General features: G+C 38.4%; 2 protein-coding genes across 3 annotated transcripts; one reads left to right on the forward strand and one right to left on the reverse strand.

Annotated features, from left to right (window-relative positions):
- Positions 1–5,083: 5,083 nt before the first annotated feature.
- Positions 5,084–12,752, reverse strand: jkamp (jnk1/mapk8 associated membrane protein). 2 transcript variants are annotated; one of them, XM_067495471.1, is made up of 7 exons: positions 12,597–12,752; positions 11,227–11,306; positions 10,403–10,557; positions 8,861–9,067; positions 8,014–8,195; positions 7,806–7,882; positions 5,084–6,651 (listed from the first exon to the last, which is right to left on the reverse strand). In XM_067495471.1, the coding sequence occupies exons 1-7, from the start codon at positions 12,598–12,600 to the stop codon at positions 6,433–6,435; spliced, it is 924 nt and encodes a 307-aa protein (XP_067351572.1). In that variant the 5' UTR covers positions 12,601–12,752; the 3' UTR covers positions 5,084–6,432. The 2 variants fall into 2 exon arrangements, with proteins under 2 accessions (XP_067351572.1, XP_067351573.1); XM_067495472.1 differs by lacking the exons at positions 11,227–11,306; positions 12,597–12,752 and adding an exon at positions 10,939–11,220.
- A 1,331-nt stretch (positions 12,753–14,083) lies between these two features.
- LOC137115706 (G-protein coupled receptor 135) lies at positions 14,084–23,046 on the forward strand. Its single transcript, XM_067495495.1, has 3 exons — positions 14,084–14,212; positions 15,498–15,742; positions 16,583–23,046. The coding sequence occupies exons 2-3, from the start codon at positions 15,630–15,632 to the stop codon at positions 17,934–17,936; spliced, it is 1,467 nt and encodes a 488-aa protein (XP_067351596.1). The 5' UTR covers positions 14,084–14,212; positions 15,498–15,629; the 3' UTR covers positions 17,937–23,046.
- The last annotated feature ends 526 nt before the right edge of the window (positions 23,047–23,572 follow it).

Below are 23,572 nucleotides of genomic sequence, written 5' to 3' on the forward strand. Positions count from 1 at the left end.
CTGGCTCAGAATGCGGTGGATTCTGATCCTGTGCAAATGTGTACAAATATGCTGTGTAACAATTTTAACACAATGACATGAGTGTTTTTAGGAGAAAAGGGGGAAAAAAAATAAAGCTAAATTCACATTCACATGCTTCTTAGACTTTTTACAGGATGGAACGTCCAAAGCATGAACGCTTTTAAATAATAATAATAATAATAATAATAATAATAACAATAATAATAATAATAATAAATAATCAACCAAAATACACCTTTTGGGTTTCCCAGTCAGAGCCCGGACCTTAACCCAATAGAGATATGTTGAAATGACTTCAAAAGGGCGATACACACCAGGCATCCTAAGAATGTGGATGAGCGGAAGTTGTCATACAAGAATGGTCCAAAATTCCTCCTGAACATTGTGCAGCTATAATCCACAGCTACAGGAAGTACTATTTTGAGGTTATTACTCCCAAAGGTGGTTCATCCAGTTATTAAAAGACTGTTGTTATTACATTTTCCACTATCAACTTTGTTATGTTTAATGGATGTGTTCATTAAAGTCATGAGAAGTTATGACTTTCATCAGCTTAGAAATATTGTGTTTGCGGATTTTTGTAACTTGGGTAAAGATCACAATCATGTTTCATGACCAATTGCAATTTCACTACTTTTTGCAACCGTATATGAGCAGCTCTGTTCAGTTTCTGATTTATTGACCATACATAAACACATTCACAGTGTCAATTTGTGTGTCTAACCTGTCATAAACTTTGTCTCCCCAGGTTGATGAAAGCCAAATCCAACCACAGGTCACCAATGAATCAAATCCCAGGTTTCCCGATGTGGATCTACCCACCACCACAGAGCCTCAGCTGGATGACTGTCAGCGGTTGGGAACGTTGTTCGGAATGCTTAACAAGGGTCTGCGAGGAATGGGCTTCAGTCAGATGTACTTTGGGGACAAGATAGTGGAGCCAGTAGTGATTATCTTCTTCTGGCTGCTTCTGTGGTTCTTGGGTATCCAGGCCCTGGGACTGGTGGGAATGCTGTGTATCATAATCATCTATATCCAGAAGTAATAAGAGCTGAGCATCATTAAGGGCCCACTCTCTTTGTTAATGCTTACCCTTGCTGGACTTATTTAATTCTAATGGCTGTTTGGATTGGAGTATGTGTGGTTTTATTGTGCTGCTCTGCAGTGATGGTGGCTGATGGATCTTATAAGCAGGCTTCCACAATCGGTGTGAAGTTTTTTTGGGTCCGTCCATTCTTAAGGATTGTATGGTCAATAAAAAAGGAGTGGTGCTGACCTACTGCCTCTGGTAATGATATTGATCAGCTGATTTAAAGGAACAGAAAGAATTGTAGGAAATGGCGAGTTTCTGTTATTCAGAGGCTACAGAGTGCAGGGCGGCACTCAGGAATTTAATGCTTATAACTAGGTGCAGGCTGTTTGCTAACATACATGCTGTATGTAGCAGTAGTATGACTCAATCATAAGCATCCCTTTCCAAATATAAAGCTGACCCACAATACATGTTATGTAAAACTTTGTTGCTATAAAAGGCACAGTACATTCTGATAAATAGGAGAATTGAACTGCGGTTATTGTCCTGAAATTGCACATGAGGTTATATACAGTTAGAAAGATCTTGTCAAAGAAACAAACAAGCATGACATGTATATAAATAATTCATTTCTCAAATGGTCTGCACTTATAATATAACGCTTTTCTAGCTATTTACAGTGCTTCTCATTTACCCATTTGCACAATCGCACACACACCAATGGAGGAACTGCTATGCTGCTGTGTTCAGTATTTTGCCAAAGGACACTTCGACATGTGAACAGAGGAGCCAGAGATTGAACCAACAACTGTGGGATTGGTGGACGACCGCTCTTCCTCCTGCGCCACAGTCGCCCCAATACAACAGTAGGAATTGGGATACTATTCCCATTTTGTATTGGAACAGATACAAAGGTTTTCACATACTGGATGTAAACAACCAATGTGTAGTCTTCCTCTTTATTTGCTTAAATGTTGTAATGCAACAAATGCAGGGTGACAGCGACTCCACACACTGCTAAAACATCAAAACATCAAGTTACACTGGATCCTGCTATTAATATTCAATTCAATTGGTTTTTCTAGGTATACACAGCAGTGTAAATGCCTCTGTGTAATTAACACATCTGATTGTCATGATACTTAAAATCCTCTGCAGTTTAAGATTCTTCTGAAACTATTCTCTGGCTCAGTTGTGTGTTTCCATGATCACAATCATTTATAAATGTGGGATTTTCTTTGATTGGAGTGTAATTATGTGAATGTGAATTAAACAAAATCCTTAAAGAGTGACTTCACCAATTTTCCTTTGCCAAACAAAAACAGCAGTTATATTATGAAATAGCCTACATTTGGTCTCATCAAACCAAAGGATAGACTTCCAAATTTCATCCCTGTTTTAAATGTTCACAGGCAAATTTTAATCTAGTTTTCATATGTCAATGTGTGAGCAGTGGAGTTTACTTGGCAAATTTTCTCAAAGCCTGCACAGTCTTCCTTGAAACATAGAAGAGGCCAATCAGCAACAATCAGCTTGGCAGAGATCTGGGAATTCTTGTTGACATTCCTGACTCTTTTCCTATCCAAAGTTTTTGTAGTCTTGCATTTGACACAGTATCTAGGATTGTTTGTAATATAATATGTATTTCACTGTTGCACTAATGCCAAATTATGGTATAGCTTTCTCCCTTGGGGTTAGTAATTTAGACATCATTTAGACTTAACTCACTAGGCCTTGGTATGAAGCAAATCTCAGAATCAGAATTATTTTTACATTTTATGATTTTATGAATGTTGCAAACTGTATAACTGATCCCACAATGTTGTAGCCAGGCTAAACTTCCTTCTTTTAAGAAACTGTAATCAATAATATACTAAATAGTTACTGTGTTTAGTGCATTTGCTGAACAAAAAGTTGAATCAAAATACACTACTCACAGGTTTGGGTTTTTGGTTTTTTTTTTTCAACTTTCAGGTGAAATTTCAGAATGCACCTAAAATGCACTATAACCTGTACAGGTGAACTTAATTTGACCTGTTCTAAAGGTTTGAATGCACATTTTCAACTTCTCATTGTTTCAGTATTCAGTACTAAATGTAGCATGCTGTCTCTAACTAGTTAGATTTAACTGCAAAAATAACAACGGTTGCCTGATCCATGAATAAAACACAACATTTTGTATTTAAACAGTCCTCTTCATCATGCTGTTCTTATTTTGACATCGAGAACAAGACGACACCTAACAAATAACACGTTATTGAGACATTGAGTTTTTTGTGGTATTCCCACCACATTTGTTAGCTTTTGTTTTATTAAATTGCGATGAAGAAAGTACCATTCCATGCTTCTACTTAAACACCCTACTTTCATGATATAATATCACTGCAGATTGAATGTATAACATTTTCAAAAAATGTAACTCAAAAGTCAAATATCCGTAACTATTTATGAGTAGTGTATATTGCAATGCATATGATTAAAGAAAGCAAGTCATTCACAAATATTTAACCATCACACACCATTTTTTTGGACTCTTCATGTAACCTTATTTGGTATTAATTGGTTATGGGGAATGGGAGGGAGGCAAGGAAATATTGGAACTGGGTGTTCAGAAGACTGTCATTATAAATGTAAATGGTCTGCACTTATATAGCGCTTTTCTACCTATTGGCACTAAAAGGTGCTTCTTATTCACCCATTCGCACTCACAATCACACACACTCATAAACCAGTGGGGGAGCTGCTATGCAGCTGGCCAATGCTCACCAGGAGCAACTAACTTGATGTTCGGTGTCTTGCTCAAGGACACTTGACTTTGTTCTGTAAAGTGCCCTGGGATGACTTTGTTGTGAATTGGCGCTATATAAATAAAGTAGAATTGAATTGAACTTCGACATGTGATCAGTGAGATTGGTGGACAACTGCTCTACCTTCCTGCGCCACAGTTGCCACGTAGGGTTTGACATATCATTTGCACTCATGTACGAATGACATTAAAGGAAGTCTGTGCTTATGTTTTCAAGGTGGATCCACTTTGCTTTTTAAGAGCAAAGGGAAGCTAGAAGTGACCCCAACACTTGTCACAATTTACCTCAAAAATGGATGACAGCCTTCATAAATGGTATTTTACACAATAACAGATGCAGCTAGCAGGTTTTCCAAGTTACCTGGAATACCCTTAATGATAGAACCAGTGGAACAGCAGGCCTGTTGAGCAAAGTGACCCAGTTCACTTAATAAAGACACATATAGGAACCGGTTCCTAGTGATGTATACTGGTGCGTGATAGTTTGGAAACCCAAGAATTGCCTGTGTGTATAAATATGACCTAAACATGATTAGATTTTCACAAATCTAAAATCTATTTAAAGATATTAAAGCCCTGCTTTGCTTCCTCTGGACCAGGACAGTTCGCAATCATTAATGGAGCTATGAATTCTGAGTTGTTTGAAGGAAATTCTACAGAAAAATATTAATGTAGTCACAAACTGAAGCTCAACATACAGAAGACAATGACCCTAAACCCAAGTGATTTTTTCAGAATTGTTTTAGGGCGAAGCCAAAGTTCTAACCCTAATCCTATAGAAATGCTATGGAAGTAGTGCAGGAAGCCCACCAACATCCCTGAGATTAAGTTGTTTTCAAGGGATCTATTTATCTGGTTTGGAAATTTGATCATGTTCTTGGCCATATCTATGAACAAATGGAGAAAATTCAAATAAATCTACTTTGTGTTCTCAGCATTTTGTGTTGGATGGAGCCAAAGTCCATTTGCCCAAGGCAGTAAAACACATCTGGTCTATGGTGACATCAGCATATTCTCTATCCCAGGTAACAGCAAACAGACCACACTGTTTAGTCACTTCTGACAACAGGTATAAATTAAACTCAGACTCAAAAAGCTCAATTCTTGAGATCTGAGCTCTTCTGCCAGACTTCACTAAACATAGAACGCATGTGGTGTGAAATGAAATCATACTGGTATGTAAAAATTTTTTTTAAAAAAATAGGACACTATTTTAAATGACATTGCAATTTGAGCTTGTGTGCATTTATTTTACTGAACATAAATACAGTATTTACTAGAATTCAAATATTACAAATAAATGAATTGAATTCTTGTAAATATTATAATAACTTGCCCTTTTTATGATTGTAGAATATTTCAGGACACAGAGAACAAAACTAACAAGAAATTTGCATCTATGTATTTCAATGTAACTTCAGGACACTAAAATATACAGCAGTGACACTACACATTTCCCCTAACCTAATCTAAGTTTTTGCCTCAGATTATCACATTTAGTGGGAAGATCAACAAACTAGCATGTAGGGGGTTCTAAAATTCTTGAAGACTGAATCATCTAAATGAAAACGTGCCATTTGCTGCATCATTTAAAAATAAGCTTAGGGGATAGGCTGCACAGGGGGTCATTACCTTTTTTGTACACTGAAATACAAAATTAACAATATAGACAAACATATAGTTTGTAAATTTGGATTTTAGTATATAATTAAAGATCTTAAATTTCTTTGATTCAAACATTTTACTTGCACAAAAATGTAACAGAAAATTAATTTAAAAAAACTAAATGCACATTTGGATGATGACAAAGGAATAGCAGGTTAGTTTCTAGTAATAGAAACTAAAAATATTAAATCAGAAAATTTATCAATAATCCATTCATTGTTCATCTACATGATTAAGTTAAAATACCCTGGTTGCAGCTTCTGATAGGAACAATATCAGATTTGTTCTGTTTTAAATCTTTAAAGCCAAATTCTTTTGGAGTAAAGAAGTTACTGACATTTGTCATTATTATTTGCACTACACTGCTAGAATACATACAGTATAATTAATTCTACAGTTCAGAACTACAATTTTTTAAGAAAACTGATAAATAGCGAAGAGCTAGTCATTTTCCCTTGGGGAAGCTCTTTTTGTGAACCTGTTTTAATAATACTTCAGCCATGTGAACACTTGATGGTAATATCTGACAAAACATGCACTCCTTAAAACAAACAATTCACAATTTTTTATAAAATCATCTATAGCTTTATAATAATAATTAAAAAAAAACAACCTAAAGCAGATGCTTATCATTCCATAACTTGTATGGTATAGTTACATCATTTAAGGTTGATCTTGATCATTTAGTTGTTCCCTAGCGTTAAATAAATATACCCAGCCAGGCATAAGAACCTCATAAAAGTCTCACCATAGTCACTTGGGGAAAACATTTGATCACACTAAAATGCAAAAAATAAAACCCTGTTTAAAACCAGTGGCTTAGTCAGTTAAAACTGCTGTCTGTTTTTAAGATCCGATTGTAGCAATTCATTAAATTTTATTTAAGATGGATTCTGATGAAAGATGCTCAGTGTCCATTGCCACCCTCAGATAGAATGCGGCTGGGCTCTGTGAACTTGGCAGTGGCGATGTAGAACAGGGCCGGACCAGGAACGAGGGCCAGCAGTGGCAGGTCCTGCTTTAGCTCATCTAGTCGGGAGATGGAGATGATACCGTATGCGTGGAGCAGCCAGTGGCTGAACAAGATGATGAGATGCTTCTTCTTGGCAACCAGGTGTTTAAAAGTCTGATGGTGTGCAAACACACAGAAAGGGAATGGGTTAGAAGTAATAAGATTGTGCAAACGCATTAATTTTAGAGATTTGAAATGCTTTATAAATTATTTTTTAGATTAAAGAACAAAAAAATAAAAGTAAGAGCTTGTCATTTTCTAAATAGCATTGTCAATAATAATTGAGATTTTTTTATGTATTTTTTTACACTTGTACACTATGTGTACAAACACTTGTACATAAATAGAAGATAATGGGAGGTTAAGGCACTTTCCATGGTCTGAAAAGTGCCTGTAAAACAGCTTAGAGGACACTGGTTCAGCTGGTCAGAAACAACTGAGGAACCATTATGGCACAAGTCTGCCATGTACTGGACGCTGCTGGAGCACCGGTTTCTACAACTACAACATTAGCTGGTGAGCGCAACAGCATTTGTTGTTGTAGTGATCAATAGGCCACTAGCTGTGGCTTATTTTAGAGAACACATAATTTAAAAAAAACACAAGCACCAAACATAGCATGCACAAAAGGGACTAATTACAAGCCTCATTAATGCTGGATTTGCTACTTTGAACCATAAAAAACATATTTATGCCGTTTACCTTGTTCAGGGTTTATGCCCTATTTATAAGATCAAATTTAATATTTTTAATACCTAAACAAAAACAATTAATACCCCTTATACAACTTTAACATCAGTCATAATGTTAGTGTGGGCAATTTGATGTGCTGAATGTAAAAATTATATAGACGTTGCTAGGTCATCTGTTGTTTCATGTAAACTTGGAATAAAAAACCCTTTACACATCTTAAACAAAGCTTTTAAGTACATAAAAGACCTTACATATTGCATATACCTGCTTGTTGCTGTTCATTTTGCTTACCATTATCGTTTCTGTACATTAAATGATCAAACTTATGGCTGTTGTCATTGTTTTATCAACCTGAAATTTACACTGATTTTTCATTTTTAACAAAGACTGTTATAACTAGTATGCTTCGAATTTCCCAGTAAATTAAAGTTTTTCTAAACACTGGAGCAAGCGTTGCTGTAGCAGCTCTCCAATATAAAATGACCTTTAAAGACTTTTTGAGGTAAAATTTACTGTCTAGAATGTTTAATTCTTCTCCACAATACAAAGAGATCCAATGTAAAAAAGGTTGTTACCTGAATCTCAGAAGCAGACATGTAAACAGCCAGTGTGACCAGAGACAGCACCAGTACAATATAGGGAAATGCATAATCTGAAAGAAAAAAGCAGCATACACCAACAGATTAAATTCAAATAATGAATGCTGCATAACCTGGTCAAAAACACCAACCACAGTTGTATCTGAAATACAACTTCTTTCTGCTAAAGATGGGCAATACTCACAGAGCAGTCCTCCTCCCACAGCCTGCAGCACAGTGAGGATGGGGAAAAAGTACAGAGCAGCATAGATGCTCTTAAAGCGGTCAGATTTGCCCAGACCACAAGCTATCTTCTTTACTAACAGAGGGCGCAGCAGCATCATGAGCACCAAGCAGAACGCATAGTAGATCAACACAATGGTGTAGCTATAAAAGACATGAAATAAAACAGCTATTATAGCAATAATATACAGAAAATCATTAGAGTACATGATGGAAAACATGAGCATATTTGTAAATGGTAAATGTTCTGCACTTATATAGCGCTTTTCTACCTACTGGCACTCAAAGCCCTTTTCACTGATTCTCATTCACCCATTCGCAGTCACAATCACAAACACACTCACACGCCAAAGGGGGAGCTGCTATGCAGCAGGCCAACGCTCACCAGGAGCAACTAAGTTGGGGTTCAGTGTCTTGCTCAAGGACAATTCGATGTGTGATCAGAGAAGCCGGGGATCGAACCAACAACTGCGGGATTGATGGAGGGCCGCTCTACCTTACTGTGGGTTGTCTACCAGCCCCAGGGTTGTTGGTTCGATTTCTGGCTCCTCCTGTCATGTCAGACTGTCCCTGAGTGACACTGAACCCCAACTTAGTTGCTTTCCCATTGGTGTGTGAGTGTGTTTGTCATTGTGAGTATGAATGGTTGAAGCACTGTAAAGCTCTATTGGTACCAATAAGTTAGAAAAGCACCATATAAATGCAGACCATTTACTATTTACACAAACCTACCATGCAACATATTGGTCTGACCATCTGATGAAGTCAATTTCACATTACCAGGAATACAACTTGTTGGCAGTACTTACAGTGGGTACACAGCCTCCTGAGTGCAGTGTAATGTGTTGACATAGTCTGGGCTAGGGTTGTACAGCATAGTGTACCAGTCTGACAGCATCTGGACTTTACAGGAGCGGATATTGAGCATCCCCACTGGCTCTGTTACCAGCAGAGTAACCACAGCTGACACACTGCACTCCAACATAGCTGTGATATGCTGCAGCAGAGCACTGGAACTGAACAAAACCCAGATATTCATATTTAAGTCAACTAAATATATATCAAACATTACAATTACAACAAAATTAATGCAGAAATAATTAACGCACAACAGGTCTGATTCATTAATTTAAGAGCTGATTAAAATCCAAAAATGTAATTTAGAAGTTTAACCCTCGCGCTCCCCCGAAGGGTTCACCTTTGCACACAGAACGCGCCGTCCACCTTTTCGCTGTTCGTGACCGCAAGATGCGCAAGATAGCTGATGGCTGCCTTGTATGGGGACTTGTGGCGCGAGACATGGGACCCAAAGAGCTCAGGGGCTACGTGGGCCTGTTGCTCCTCTCGGGTGCCTACCGGTCCTGGTGAGGCAGCCGCAAGCCTCTGGGATGCAGAGAGCGACAGGGATGTGTTCGGAGCCACATGCCCCTAAGAAGGTCCCCCCTCCATGGGGGACACAAGATCAGATCGCCGGGGGACAGGCTTGCTCCCTGCCAAGGAAGAGGAAGACGGCCAGAAGGAGAGCGCGAAGACGAGAAGCAGGAGGATGGCGAGGAGCAGAAGGGGGAACGCGGTGGCGGCTGCTCGAGCTGCAAGCCCGCGGCTCGGGACCCGCGTGGACCTTGAGCTCAAGAGGGCCTCGGCGCCCTGCGCACCGTAACGTGCGACGACTTCTTCACTTCATGCGAGCTCGGGCTGCGTGTCCGCCACTGGGGCCTGGGCCTCGTGGGCACCGTGCAGAGCAACAGGCCTGGGAGTTCCTGGCGTCTCGGGAGTTCCTGGCGCCTCAGGAATTCCTGGCGCTCTGGGGGCCCCCACGCTCCTCGAGGTTTCGCTTTCGCCGTGCCCGGGGTGACCCTGGTGTCTTGTCGCGCCAAGAGAAACAAGAACGTGCTGATCTTGAGCACGTGCCACTGCGGGCACAACATCTGCAACGACGACGACAAGAGCTCTGACTGCGGCCGCGCTCATGTCTTCACTCAGGCGATGACGCTCAGGAAGAGAAGACAAGACTACAACAGCCAGAAGCAATCAAATCTAAATGATCAAAGCAATCAAAGCATAGCAGTAACCTACTCACTCTTGGTCCTAAAAGCCATCATATGCAGGTGACTATGTGCTTTGCTGTATTTGACTGAGCAACACAGCAACTTGCTAGATGAAGTCATATTGCAGAAAAGTTTAATCCAGATCTAACTTTAAAAGTTGAACCAGATCCATATATTTTTGCAGAGGCCCCCATGATGCCAATCCCTCCTGGAAATATTTCTCCCATTCAAATGAAAGAGAAGGGCTACATTTATCTATGAAAGGTCAGTATGAATCCAGGCTAATCCTGTGTGCACTCTCACCTCTTCTTTCCAGAGTACCATTCGATGAAGAACCAGTGCATCACAAGAGGTAACATGGCCATGAACCCTAGATATAGCCAATCGTAGAGGTCTGGGGACCCAGTACAGCGTTCACAGAACTTTTGGAGGTTGGCCCGCTCTCCACGAGGACAAACCTGGCAGGACAGATTGAGATAGCTGATTTAAAAAAAAAAAAAAAACTCTTAATAAAAAAATGTAACAGAGGCCCAACAGCCACACTTAAAATTATTTTTTATTGATATTGGTAATGCTACCTTATGTTTATTATTGTATGTTATAATGGGTGGTGGTGCTGTTAAAAAACATAAATTACATTTTATAAATGTTTAAAGGCTTTTTAGTAATCTTTACATTCATCAACAGTAAGCCAAAGACATCTGTATCTGAGCCCATGTGCTGCAGTACATAAGGTACCTAAGAAACTTTCTTTAAATTACAATGATCCCTACACTACTTTAGAGGCCAGCTGAATGGCAGGCAATCACCCACAGTCCCACACATACACACCAGCCCACCAGAAATCAGACAGAAATCTCATGTTTAAGGTAGAGAAGTCATCCAGCAATTCGACAGTCGTTGACGGATCCCCGGCTCCTCCGGTCACATATCCAAGTGTCCTTGAGCAAGACACGAACTCCAAATTAGTTGCTCCCGGTGAGTGTTGGTCAGCTGCATAGCAGCTCCGCCATCGGTGTGTGAGTGTGTGTTATTGTGAGTGTGAATGGGTGAATGAGAAGCAATTTAAAGCGCTTTAAGTACCGATAGGTAGTAAAGCGCTATATAAGTGCAGACCATTTACTTACACCACACTCTCCTTCCACTGATCCATTGACCAGCACCCTGCCACAATACAGTCCTGGACACGTTGAGCTCATGGCCACAGCTGCAAAGTTACACAGCAGTTATTACAAATAAACAACAGTTTGGCAGCATAAGTCCTTTCTTACAGGTAAATGTGTGGTTTTATAACAAGAACACGGTGTGTGGGACCTGATTCTTAGGGTTGGTAGTATTCAGTTTTACAGGTTAATATGTTAACCATTATAAACTAAGGACACTGCCTTAATTGTCTTAACAGCAAATACAGACGATGAGTGTCTTTCTCGTTTAGACAAGGTTTTAAACACTATTTCATTGTGATAAGACCCAAAACGCTAATGCTAGCTCGATATACTGTGACTATAACGTTACATGACCAAGACAAACTTGTCCCTAAGAATTCTTTAACTTCTTTTACCTTACTGTCACAATGCTCCTTTCACCGGTGCCTATTTAAACTGCCATACATATACGTAACTGCACAGTCTCATAAAGAATGTCTAGTGTGACATTAGCAAATTACAGCCGTTTGGCATTAGCTAGTTTCTGACTCACCTAACATATCACTATATTATGGTCACAATGGGAAAGTTATTTAGTGGCTACATATCTCCGGAGGGTTATATAAAAACACTTTTTTAAGCATTCATCTTGATGTATATCTAGAATGCATAAAGACTATTTTAACTACCTGAATGATGTAATACTCGCAGCCTTAATGATAAACACTTCAGCTCAGTGATTAGTGAGCTACCAAACTCTGCACACTCAGCTCACTCCCGATATTCAAACAACTGATGAAAACGGAACTCGTCTATGCACTTAAATCTATAAAAAAATTAAATAAACTTGCTTTGATGTTTTCTCCTTGACTTAGATTTTGGTTTGCCTTGTACCTCACTTTTCTATAAAAGTGTATGGTAAATGACTACATGTAAATATAAATGTACAAAAAAGATAAATAACTTGTTTCCAAATTTGAGACTCCAAGTCCAAATTCAAACAAAAATAGCACCCCATCGACTAACAGGATTGAAAAAATAATCACAACTTGTCAACAGTTAAACTAAAATATTTGTATTGTCCAGAGAGCGATATATTAGAAAAATATAGCCTGCGAAGATTCAGAAATTATGTGCAGAAAAACGACAACCTTTTAGGTCTTTCAAACATCACCAGTTAATTAAATATTACAAAATCGTATAATTACTGCTGTAAAAGGCTGGTTTCTAGCAAATGCGCAGCTAAAGCTAGCTAGTAAATCCACAATGTGGGGGAGAAACTGTTTTAAGCTAACAATAACAACAATAAGCCAACCAGATTAAACAAAAACGACACGTTGAAGTTATCTTACCCATTATGTTTCAATAATACTTAAAAACACGATTTTGTGCCTTCTAATTCCAGTGTTTTCATTTGGTATGATAAGGTTCTTCTTCTTCGTTTTCTCTTTTTCTTCTACTTCTTCGTCTTTAATAGCGGTTGGCATCCAATGGTAAGATGCATTACCGCCACCTACTATGCTGGAGTATCGACCACAATATCTATTTCCTTCAAAAAATTCTATTAGCAGTCACAATAATGTTATTTTAATCCTCATTATTATTCTGACTTCCACGTTTTTTGGCGTACGAAAGACGAGACCAAGCATACGCTTCTTCTGCTCATTCCAATGTAACACTGCTATGATTGCTAACATTTCTAATGTATGTACTTCCCAAATGCCATAACTCACTTGAACAAATAAATAGTTAGAAATATCAGTTTTTGCATTACCATTAGGGTATTAACTGCAACTGTGCCTTTAAATTACATCGCTATAGCACTGAAAATTAAATGTCCAATAACTGTATAAAGACATATACTGTATACTTAACATTACTCACATCTGCTATTGTATGTATACTAGCAAGAAATACTGGCAAGAAAAAAATTTGGAAACACATACATACTTATTGTATATTTATTTTATGTTTTGTTAGTTTAATTAAAATTATGATAAATTGAGCATAAAACACACCAAAATGAATGTAAAAACAATTCATTCTTAGGTAAAATTGAGCTCATAATAGTGGTCAAATCAAATTTGCATGTTTACTTTTATGTCCGATCCACTGATCATTTTTTTAGAAATTCAAGTGCAGATGCTCTTAAATGGATTGTGCATGTCCCTCCTCAGTGTTAAAGCATTTTTTAAAAAAGTTTGTGTCAAGTAAAACAGTAATATAAGTTCACATTTGGCTATTCCTCTATAGTTAGATTGACTTGTCATTTTTAGTGTAAATTAAAACAACTAATGGCCAAACAAAAACCAATTGTCTTAGAAACTCATCAGTCTAAATTTGAGACTGAGAAAGTTATTCTCTACAAGATGTAGCCAGAAATAAAGTGTACACCATAGGGCAGAGACATTCTGCAACTTTTAAAACATGTGAATTTAAATTCTCAATAATTTAAGATTTAAAATCTTCTATTTAGTTAAAAGTGAAGTAGTCATTATTAATAAAATCAGAAAATTTTACTTTGATAAAAACAATTATTTAAATAGGCAGCCTCAGACTTCCATAGAAGGATATCATGCTGGGTAGGCTTATTTTATACAGAATGGGTAGTTTGTACTGCTGGTGCTCAGACCAAGACTGATGCTGACCAAATTAGGACATGTTTTGTATCCCATCGTCCCTGATCTGTTTATGTGATTTACCTACAGACTGTGATAATCATCTAGCAAGTCAAGATTGTTTTGGGCTGATACCAAATTTCAACAGTATCACTTACAAACACGAGAACAGAGACGTAAAATCTATCACCAGTTCTCATGGCAACTGTTAAACGTCACACAACTGTGAGCTTGTTCATATGGAAGGCGGGGCTTCATAAAGGGCGAGAGAGCCAGAGGCTGGAGGCAGGGAGAGAGACCTTGGTAAACAGAGAGAGATGTGCAGCTGAATGCTGGGGCTTGTGAAGCAGGTACTGTCTGACTGAGGAGCGATTATGATTGAAGACACTGAATCAGAGCATTTTTTAAAAATTTTAGACAGTAATTAGGAGGGTGGGAGCCGCAGTCTCACCGACTTTTTCTTTCATCGTCGCTAATCACATCCGAGAATAAGTGAACGGTGTAATTTTCTTCTCCTCTGTGTAAAGACAATTTGAGAGGCCAGAACCCAAACACTACATGGGGACGTGCGGCATTTAAAGATGGGGTATTGTGTGTGTATGCTGGCTGTCCTGGGTTTTCTGCTGTGCTCTCAAAACCAAGAAGAGAAGAACTTCCTGAGCGGACACATGAGGAATGAGTGAGGTGTCTTTGTGTGGAGCTTTCTGTGGACTGCCTGTACCAAAATGAGCAAATGTCGGAGCTTCTGTAACACCAGGAAAAGGAGGAATAAAAACAGCGTGATTCATAATCATGATTAAGCGTGGTCAATAAGGGACATTTATGCTTTGGCATAGTGGACTGCAAATATCCAAACGAGTAAAGTGCAACTCCCGATTAGGGACCTCGTTTATTTAATTACTACATGTATTAGAGAAATATTTAGTTGGCTTGTGTTTTTATTAGGCTGCTGTGGCATTTGTTGTGGTCCCGTTAGGCCACAGCAGTTCAAGGTCCTTGTTACTGGGTTAAAGCACTTAGGCCTGTGTGTTATTGTTGAATATTTCAGGTTGTAGATTTTTTTCCTCACTGCAGCGACGATATTACATCAGAAATGCAATGGGACATATAATATATGGTAACACGGCCCAGTATTACAAGAGATATAACTAGTAAACAAAATAAATAATCAGTACATTTTCAGACCAGACTTAAATAAATAGACAGCTGGTGGTTCCACCTAGAAACAGCATCTTAAATACTAATTAAACATTTGAATTCTGTCAGACTTGTAATTATTAATTAATAAGCTCCTTGTGAAATGTGAACACATACATTTTTAATAATGAGCTCCTGTGGATCAATCAAAGCATCAGTTGATAACTTCTTATGTGAGAGCTGGACCTTAATAAAAGGCCACCGTAAAATATAAGAATAGACAAACATAGACAAGATACTAGCTGCACAATGAAGTATAATTGGAATTTAATAAACAGAGTTAGTCACACAGTTATTGGTGATCAAGAACTTGAAAATATTAACTTGCTAAAATATATTGCACTAAAATATATATGACAACCGATTAACACCAGCTGACACTGGCTCATCAATTTAGATGTGACTTCCCTTTGTCTTCCCTTCTGTTGATGAAAATAGAAAAAATATGACGAAGAGGACTTTTTAGCAGCTGTGGCTCAATCCAGGAAATCAACGGTGACAGACTGTAATCTGAACTGATGTGGATGGGACAAGGCATAAGCTTTGTTGTTTTATTTTTGTGCTTCATCGATGGATTCACCTGTTAGTACAGGCCTGCACAGCAGCAGCAGCAACTACACAACTGACAACTTAGGACGAGGTTTCACCAGTCTGCTGGGCACTGCTTCACCTGTTGTTCCAAGGTGCAGTACTTGACTCTTTGTTTGACTTACCATCTTTCCTATAAAGATATAGCACAAAGAAAACCAGTTATTAATCTGAAGAAACATGCTCGTTTTAGGATAGCTATTTCCAAAATACTAAAATGAAAGAAAATAGAGAATGCAGTGATCTGCAAATCATTTGAAACCAATTTTTATTGTAAATAAGACAACAGATCAAATCCTGAAACAGAAATTTAAATGTTTTTTCATTTTTCAAATTTAATGTCTCAAATTTAATGAACAGACACTAATTGGTGAAGTTAGTGATTAATACAGAAGCCAAGAACTGCCCTGGATGCAGTTTTCTTTTTTAATTCCATTATCTCATCATAAGGGGATAATTTGTCTTGTTACCTCGAGATATAAAACCTCATTTTGTTGTTATGCTATAATTTTTCAAAATACAAATGACTGTCCCAGCTTCTGTAGATCACAGCCAATGCATTATCCTTCAAAGTATGTGTGATAAAAATATGATTTTGCTATGGTTTAAAAATTAATATTGGCGATAAAGGTAATCCACCATGTACCTTGACTATGTGCACATGGCTGCTACAAAACACCCATACATCCCTAAACACACATAACTCTCTAAAGAGAGCGATTACACATAAACAGACATAAAAATATTAATTTTGCATTATACCAAAATGCAGGAACCGTTTCACTGTCATATCAACGGAAAAGCACCCAGCTTCATTTTGTGGGGAAATATACATACATTGTTGACAGTAGTGATGACAATAAATGGTATTGTAATCAGACTGTGCTGATAGCACCATGATTTCTCCATCTTTTCTTAATTTTATTGTTCTTTAGGGTTGTTTCCATAGTGACCAGCCTAGTGACCACCACTACAGAGGCCACAGTGGGAGCCACAGGAAACCTATCGGCATTCAGAGACCAAAGAGGGAGCGAGCTCAGTCAAATCCATCAGGAATCAACTCCATCAGTGCTGAGTGCCACTGAGAGAAACTCTATCCTGCAGGGGATCACAGTGGCAGCTCAGGCCTTGGTACTAGTCTCCATCTTCCTCCTATCAAGCCTTGGTAACTCAGCAGTTATCATTGTCATCATCAAACACAGACAGCTTCGAACCGTGACCAATGCTTTCATCATGTCCCTGTCCCTGTCTGACTTCCTCACAGCTGTTCTTTGTCTGCCGTTCTCCTTTGTTATGCTCTTCAGTAAGGACGGTATCTGGATGTTTGGGGATCATTTCTGTGTGGCCAATGGCTTTTTCAACACCTGCTTTGGTATTATCTCTACACTCACTATGACTTTGATCTCCTTTGACAGGTACTATGCCATAGTAAGACAACCACAGGCTAAAATCGGCCGCCAGAAAGCTGCACAGTTGTTAATAGCTGTCTGGTTAACTGCAGTTATTTTCTCTTTGCCTTGGTATTTCTTAGTGCCAACGCCTACAGAAATACATAAGCGAGGTTTCTACCACTGTATGTATGTGTTCCACTCTGGGACCTCACGCATAGGGATGGCGTATAGCATCTTTCTTATAGTTATATGTTATCTTCTGCCTTTCTCCCTCATGTGTTTTTGCCATTATAACATCTGTAAGACAGTGCGGCTCTCAGAAATCCGAGTCAGGCCGGTGACCACATATGCGTACTTGCTGCGATTTTACAGTGAAATGAGAACAGCCACCACAGTTCTGATCATGATTGTTTTTATAATTTTTTGTTGGGGGCCATATTGTTTAATGGGGTTGTTTACAGCAATGGGAGACTACACATTCAACCCTGCAATGGACACTGTGGCCATCTGGCTAGCCTGGGCAAATGGAGCCATAAACCCTCTTATCTACGCCCTGAGGAACCCCAATATATCCATGCTACTGGGGCGTAGCAGAGAGGAAGGCTATCGGACCAGAAACATTGCTGCTTACCTCTCCAGCCACACTCAGAACTGTGAGATGCGGCTTAACCAAGCGGAGAGGATAAGAGACCGCTATGTGAGTCGCTTAGGGGGGGTGAACAATAACAGCCGGCTGTTGCGTTCAAGCCCTGGTAAAGGAGGGGGGGGTGGAGAAGTGGCAATGTGGGCCTGTAAAAACCCAGCTGTGTTCTTCTGCAGGGATGCCCAGCCAGACACTGCCACCCTAGCAAACTCTGTCAGCGCTCCAACGATGAAGACAGCTGATACCAGCCTGTGACACCCAAGAAGAAATTTTAACTCTGTAATGATTTTTCTTATCTTATCTTTTGGCCCAAGAGATTATGCTGCTATCACCAGTTTGTTATGTTTTTGAAAATACTTGATTGTGTTTGCCTTTTTGATTACAGAATCTGTGGCACACACCACCCCTTGATCAGATTTTGTTCCAGGAATCAAAAAGATCATATAACTTAAAAATGTATTACCATTGAAGTGCGTATTACTGCGTGTTAAGACACTAGTTGGACAATGGAATTAAAGCAGCTGTTGCATCGTAGCTAATGACAGTTAAATTAATTTCCCTCCTGCTTTTGCAGGACACTATGAAGTCCTCTGATGGCCTCCTGAAAGACTACTTGAATACACCCAGGCATGAGAGGACATGCAAAATGTTATTGTAGAGGACTATTACAAGTTTGTGTTGCAAAGGTCTTCATGTTAGATTGTGTCCAGGGCTTGATATTAACACCCACGAACCACCCAACAGAGGGTGTTTTTTAAGTACTATGGTCATTCCCACTATACTCTGCGGCGGGTGGAATTTTATATAGGTATTTTTTTAAGTTGTAGTCTGTAATAATTGCAATGTGACACTATCATAAGCTCTAGGTGCACAATGTGTGTGAGTATTTGCTCATTGAGCCATCTTGAAGCCTTACTGCTTTGCTCTTGTGTGCGAGTGACCGAAAACACATAATATTGTAAACAAGAAGTCCCTATGAAGAACATAGTGGAGATGTGAACCAGAGGGGATATGTGGTGGTACATGAAAGGTGTAACAAAAACTCAGAGATAGGTCTGTCACTATTAAATTATTGAGTTATGTACAATATACAGACCTGTGTAAAAGTGTAGATCATCTACATTGATCAGAAAGCTTCTCTGAGTCAGGTGTTCAAGTAGTTCAGGGATGGTGCATCCCTAATGTCTTGTAATATCCACTGATTGTAGGAATTACGCCACTGAACAGGTTAAGAGATTTTCCATGCCAAATAACCCCTATCAATTTTAAAATTGTGGCCAGAGGAAATGTTACATAACTTTGGAAGACCACTACCCATATAGCCAGTAAGTAAAAATGTTCATGTTGAGCCCTGATTGTTTCATATAAAATGCAGCATGTGGATATAGGAAACTGATAAAGAATCTAGCCTTTCCTAAACCTTCCATATTTTTCAAACTATTTTCAGGCTGGCTTCACCTCAAAAATGACATCATTTGTTTAATGCTTAAAAAACTAAATATGCACTAAATTAAATTAAAGCAAGAAGTAACTTCTTGCTTCATGTGAATAATGTCCTTTTTCTTTGCAACTCTGCCCATAAGGTTAAGGGACCTGAGTCTCCTATTCACAATGTCTGTGCAAACTGGTATGTTTTGTTTTATTAAACTATGCAGCCAATTCAGCAGCAGTAAGGCATCCTGTTTTTCAAAGAGGAGACTCTTCTTGGGCAGATGTACACCTTCCCTTTGAGTGCCAATAGGTAGAAAAGCGCTAAATAAGTGCAGACCATTTACTTTCACTGTGTGGCCTTCCACTGTAAATTAGCGCATGAGCTTAACACTGCTTTGCAATATGTACAGGGAATACTGAAGAATCGAAATACCATTTCACTCCACTCTACACTCTAGTGTAAAACTGCTGTGCAACAAATAAGACAATTGGAAATAAATATGACGTAATAAATACTAATTCTAAAACCAATAAAAATCAACCTATATAGGTTGATTTTTATGGGTATTATACAGGGTGGCGGTATTTTTACATTAGAAATAGAGCCACGTGTAGAGTGTACATGGACAATTGTGCAATTACCGACACCAGCAAATATGACATGGTGTAAATGCTTACAGTAAGGTGCAAGTTTGTAAGTGAGTGTAATGGGTCTTTATGTGCAAAAAGTCTGTGTGTGTATAAAGGGTGAATTATTGTCCATGGTCAGGGGGAATAGGGGGAAGGAGGAAAGAGCATATGGGTGGTGGGAAGTAGAGGCGTGTTTGAGTCTTCTTGGCCTTCGGTGTGGTATTATTGGTCCAGGAGAGTTCCTCTGAGATGTGGACCTTAAGAAAGGTGGTACTGCTCACCCTCTCCACACTGTTCATGGGCAGTGGTATATGCTGTGGCCATCTTCTTCTGAAGTCATCAACAATCTCTTTTGTCTTCTCTACATTGAGCAAGAGATCATTACAGCACTGGACCAGTTGGCTGATCTCATTACTGTAGTTGGCTTTATCATTGTAAGTGATGAGGCCCACCACAGTTGAAACATCTGCAAACTTGATGTCATGGGTAAATGGTGAAGCCCCTGTGTTCAGTTTGATGATCTCGAAGGTGTTGCTTTTGTGGCCTTCCGTTAGTCCAGCACCAGGTTACATTGAAAAGATTTGAGTCATAAGTGTTCCAGTTTTTGTTTGAGCTGCAGGGGAGTAATTGTATTGGATGCTGAACTAAAATCATTTACAACATACTTTGTAAGTTTTTTGAGTCCAGGTGGGTGAGGGCTGGATGGAGAGAGGTCAGGATTATTACACACTTTGCAGTTTTTCTAAAGATCATAAGTATGGTGGTGATTTAGATCTTACATTTCAGTACAAAGATTCACACTCATCAGTAGCTTGCGTATTTGTTTTTACAGAAAGTCACCTTTTTCTAAATATATCAAATTTTTAACAATAAAATACCCTGTGAGGTTTCAGTGGTTTCAGTTCAGTTTCTCATGGTCATCACTTGGTCATTGATTAAAAGTAAGTTCATTTAGTAGCTGTAGTAGATTGTTTATTGATTTCAGGAAATCAGTAGAACCTTGTTTAATTACATTTGTTTGAAAAATCATCATGCAACCATGTACCTTGCAGCAATGATATCCCATCATAATTCTACCATTGCACAATAGGATTTTGTCTTTCAAATTTTAACCAGGTCTTTTACCATGATTCAGTACATGTGGTCATGATTGAGGTTAAAACGTTTAGGGTTGGCGCAATATAAAACTGATTTACTGCAGTAATGCATTTGCAGAAGTATTGTTACTCTTTTTTGTCTTTTATCTCATTTTGCATTTAAATTGATGAAGAGTGTGAGTGTTAGCATGTTCACGCCATCTTTTATTTCAAGCTTGAATATTTTTTTTTGCTCATTACTGATGTGAATACTAGTATAAATTGTTAAGTATTAAATTTAAAAAGAAAATGAAAAAATGCATTTAACTTTGGACATGGTTGTTACATTCTATAATTGCTGCATGATGTTACTGAGGAGCAGGATTTTACTGGTATCATCTTGGTTGCTTCTGAAGGTTGGTTTGTATACAAGGATGGTCTTCTCATGGGTACATCTGAATTACATGTTTGTACTAATGTTTATAGTTAAACAGGTATGACGTCTCGTGTGACACAGAGGCCACTTCCATGTACTAATAAAACTGATAAGTACTAATGGAGGAGAGTGACTGGGTTCCTACAAAAACTAAAAACTGGTTTTGGTATAGTATTTTTAGAGGAAGCTGTTGGAAATAAACAGCTGCTTATTTTTATTTCCCCTAGTAATAAGTTCCCATTTATATAGTTAAACATAAAATAAATGGTTACTAAAACTTTTTTTGCCTGTTTTTAGTTCACGTCTAATAGCTTATATGGTGAAACAAATCAAATAAAACCCCTTCAAGGATTTACATACTGTAATAACTGCTGTTCATAAATGAGCAAAAAGAGATAATCCTTTTTTTAAAAAGTCAGATAGCGTCCTGTTTAGGAGGATAGCTCCTGTTGTGTCATGAAAGCTGGTTTGTCTATATCCTATACTAAACCTAAAGGTCATGTTCCTTTGAAGATTGTAACTGTAGAGGGCTATTTAAAGACAAATAGCTTGGACAGAACATTTCAGAGGACAACACACTGTTTTATTAGTATCAAATACCACCAGCAATACAGATGAAGGTTTATTATGGTATTGCAGTTAATCCTTTCTATCAGATATTGAGACTGTCTTAATCTCTGACCCATTTTTGGCCTTTTGGCATTTTTTAAAATAAAGCACATTGTTTTTTCTCAAGGTAGTTTTTACTGAGTGCCTAACTTTGCTTTTGCAAGAACACTCTGGATGATGTCCAGCACAACCACAGTCTGACCTTTTTGTAATGATTGTACCAAAATTTGGGCGAGGGCGGACCCAAGTGAGGAGACTGTGAGAGGGATTGACTAAACAAAAGTAGTTTATTGGTAACAATTTAATGACAAAAAAAACCCAATCACAAGAAAATGACAACAAATCGGTATTGACAAGAAATCGCTCCTAACAGGAGGGGACAAAGAAACAGGCTCAAGACAGATAAGACTAAGACAAACTATCCACTTGACCTAACAATAAAGAAGTTAACTTAAAGAAAACAAGATGACAAATAAGAACTAATGTCGACAACAGGAGGGATAAATAGTTAATCAAAATTAACACAACAAAAGGCTCAGGAATAAAATAAGACTAGGACATGAAAAATAAATCTAAATGAACACACGGTAAAAGACGAGGAAACTTATAAAACAGAAATACACCAAACAAAATAGACACAGATAAAAAACATAAACTACTAAACAAATGAACACACAGGGAAAGGCTAAGGAAACTAAAATATATTCACCAAACCTCAGACCAAAAGTTGCTGGAAAACAGAGTCCAAAATACAGAAGTCAGGATTGCTACGATCAGATAAACCAAGAGTTCAGAGCAAGAACTGGGAGTGAGATGATGAAGATCTGGCAGGAAACTGTGGGGAAGGCTGGACCTAAATAGTGAGAACAGGTGCAAATGAGGGATAATGAACAGTAAAGCTACAGAACAAATACTAGGAACAGGAAGTGGGAATAAAGTAAATATCATGGCAGTTTGGTTATTATTTTCAATTCAGTTCAACTTTATTTATATAGGGCCAATTCACAACAAAGTCGTTGAAAGGCATTTTATACATCTTTATAGTCTTGACTTCATTCTGCAGAGAAAATTAAACAACTTCCTTGAGCAAGCCCTTGGAAACAGTGGAGAAGAAAAACACCCTTTAATGCTAAAATGAATTTTGAATCGGTGTGTAACTTTGCCAAAACAATGTCGGACCCCGTAGTTTTCTTTGGACCCCTGCCAAATCTGACCAGTGTACATGTACAGCTGCATGTCGTCATTCAACCGCTGGCTGTCTAGGTGGTGTCCAGCAAACAATGTGGTGTACATAGATAATTGGAAATGGTTTTGGTGAAAACCTATGGTGCAGCTGTCTTATGTTACTCCTGCACAAGTTGATTATCTTGTTGACAGTTCTGCAGCCTCACTACGTTCAATACCCGATAGTGTTGCCCCTCTGAAAAAGAAGGCAGTAAACCAGGAGAGGCGATCTCCATGGTATAGCTCACAAACACGCAACTGAAAACAGGAAACACGAAACTTAGAAAAGAAGTGTCGTTCCAAAAATTTAGAAGAATCTCATTTAGTCTGGAAAAACGGTCTAAAAATGTACAAAAAAGCTCTCTGTGATGCCAGAACAGCATATTATTCATCATAATAGAAGAAAACAAGAACAACCACCAGTTTCTCTTTAGCACTGTAGCCAGGCTGACTAAGATCCATACTGTAGTTCGGTTGCGCCTAAA

The sequence above is a fragment of the Channa argus genome, unplaced genomic scaffold (genome assembly GCF_033026475.1).
Source record: "Channa argus isolate prfri unplaced genomic scaffold, Channa argus male v1.0 Contig023, whole genome shotgun sequence".
Lineage (NCBI taxonomy): Eukaryota > Metazoa > Chordata > Actinopteri > Anabantiformes > Channidae > Channa > Channa argus.